The sequence below is a fragment of the Mus caroli genome, unplaced genomic scaffold (genome assembly GCF_978045245.1).
Source record: "Mus caroli unplaced genomic scaffold, Mus_caroli_1 scaffold_11, whole genome shotgun sequence".
Taxonomy (NCBI): Eukaryota; Metazoa; Chordata; class Mammalia; order Rodentia; family Muridae; genus Mus; species Mus caroli.
The window spans coordinates 35661311-35663060 of NW_028227266.1; the positions used below are offsets into that span (position 1 = coordinate 35661311).

General features: G+C 38.1%; 1 protein-coding gene across 1 annotated transcript; it reads left to right on the plus strand.

Annotated features, from left to right (window-relative positions):
- LOC110302172 (olfactory receptor 8C8-like) lies at positions 1-963 on the plus strand. Its single transcript, XM_021172979.1, has one exon. The coding sequence runs from the start codon at positions 1-3 to the stop codon at positions 961-963; it is 963 nt and encodes a 320-aa protein (XP_021028638.1).
- The last annotated feature ends 787 nt before the right edge of the window (positions 964-1750 follow it).

The window sequence follows — 1750 nt, forward strand, 5'->3', positions numbered from 1 at the left end:
ATGCTTCTACAGATGCAACACATGAAGCAAATGAATATGGAAAATGACTCTTCAGTGTCAGGGTTCATTCTTATGGGACTGACATACCAGCCTGAGCTCTTGTGGCCCTTATTTGTTCTGTTCTTGGTGAATTATACAGCCACTGTGATGGGAAACCTGAGCTTAATGACTCTCATCTGTCTAAATTCTCATCTGCACACACCAATGTACTTTTTTATTCTCAACTTGTCCTTCATTGACTTCTGTTATTCATTTGTTTTTACCCCCAAAATGCTGATGGGATTTGTCTCAGAACACAACACCATCTCCTTCACAGGATGCATGACTCAGCTATTTTTTTTCTGTCTTTTTGTTAACTCTGAGTGCTATGTGCTGACAGCCATGGCCTATGATAGATATGTGGCCATCTGTAGGCCTCTGCTATACACAGTAGTTATGTCTCCCAGGGCTTGTTCCCTGTTAATGCTTGCTGCACACTTGATGGGTGTCTCTTCTGCTATTGTCCACACAGGATGTATAATTCAGCTCAGGTTTTGTGGTTCAAAAGTCATCAACCACTACATGTGTGATACTTTCCCCCTCCTTGAGCTCTCCTGTGGTAGCAGTCATGTCAATGAGCTTGTAAGTTCTGTTTCTGTGGCTGTCGTTGTTGTTATATCTAGCCTAATTATTGTGTCCTCATATGCTTTGATTCTTGTCAATGTTATCCATTTGTCATCATCTAAGGGTTGGTCCAAAGCTGTGAGCACATGTAGCTCTCATATAATAACTGTTGCCCTGTTCTATGGATTTGGTCTGCTTGCTCATATCAAGCCATCATCTGCAGAATCTGTAGTTCAGAGGAAATTTTTTTCAGTAGTTTATACTTTTGTGCTGCCTTTGTTGAATCCGCTCATTTACAGCCTCAGGAACAAGGATGTCAAACTTGCTTTGAAGAGAACACTAAAGACAGTTACAATCTAAGGGAAGTGCTTATGTTGTAGCCATAAATCTTGACTCTAATTTGTTTCCTTCACTTCTCTTCCCTGTCCACTTCTTCTATGGTATACTTTCCTTCCTTTCATTTTTATTTCTTGAATACGTTCAGAGTAAGAAAGGCATATATCCTCTCTAATATCCTTTTCTCTTTCTTCATGAAATGCAGTTACATTTTTCCCTCTCTCTGCATAGCTTTTATGTGAATGTGGCTCCACTTTACTCCTGTACCAGTATCATAAAGAGATATTGTGAGGATAGTTTTCTTGACATTTTTCAACTACTTATTTAGAGACTGTCATGGTTAGTATATGTGTTTGTGTGTGTGTGTGTGTATGTGTGTGTGTGTGTATGTGTAAGTGTAATTTGTATCTATTTTTCCCCTCCAACTCTTCCCATGTTCCCCTATCTCCCTCTCAAATATGTGACTTATAATTTATTTAACATATATGCACATATAACAAGATATATTTCATATTTATATGCAAATAGAGCCACCATAGTTTATTTAGAGTTACTTTTAGAGCTGACTGTTAAAGATCAAATAACTTATGAGAGAGCTCATCTCATGTGAAGACAAGAGTTTTCCTATACTCAGCAGCTATTCATTGTCTGTAGCCCTTCATCTAGGGGTGGAGACTTGGGAGATTTCATCTATCTACTTTGCCGTGTCAATGTTGGAATAGTTTTAGTTGTGCAACTCTTTTTTTTAAGGAGCCATATATTTTAGATTTCCTGTGTAAAACTCCCTGTCATATAAAGAAGATATAATCTC

Excerpts from the sequence above, each read along its gene's own strand:
- LOC110302172 (XM_021172979.1), top strand. The coding sequence starts at position 1 with ATGCTTCTACAGATGCAACACATGAAGCAAATGAATATGGAAAATGAC.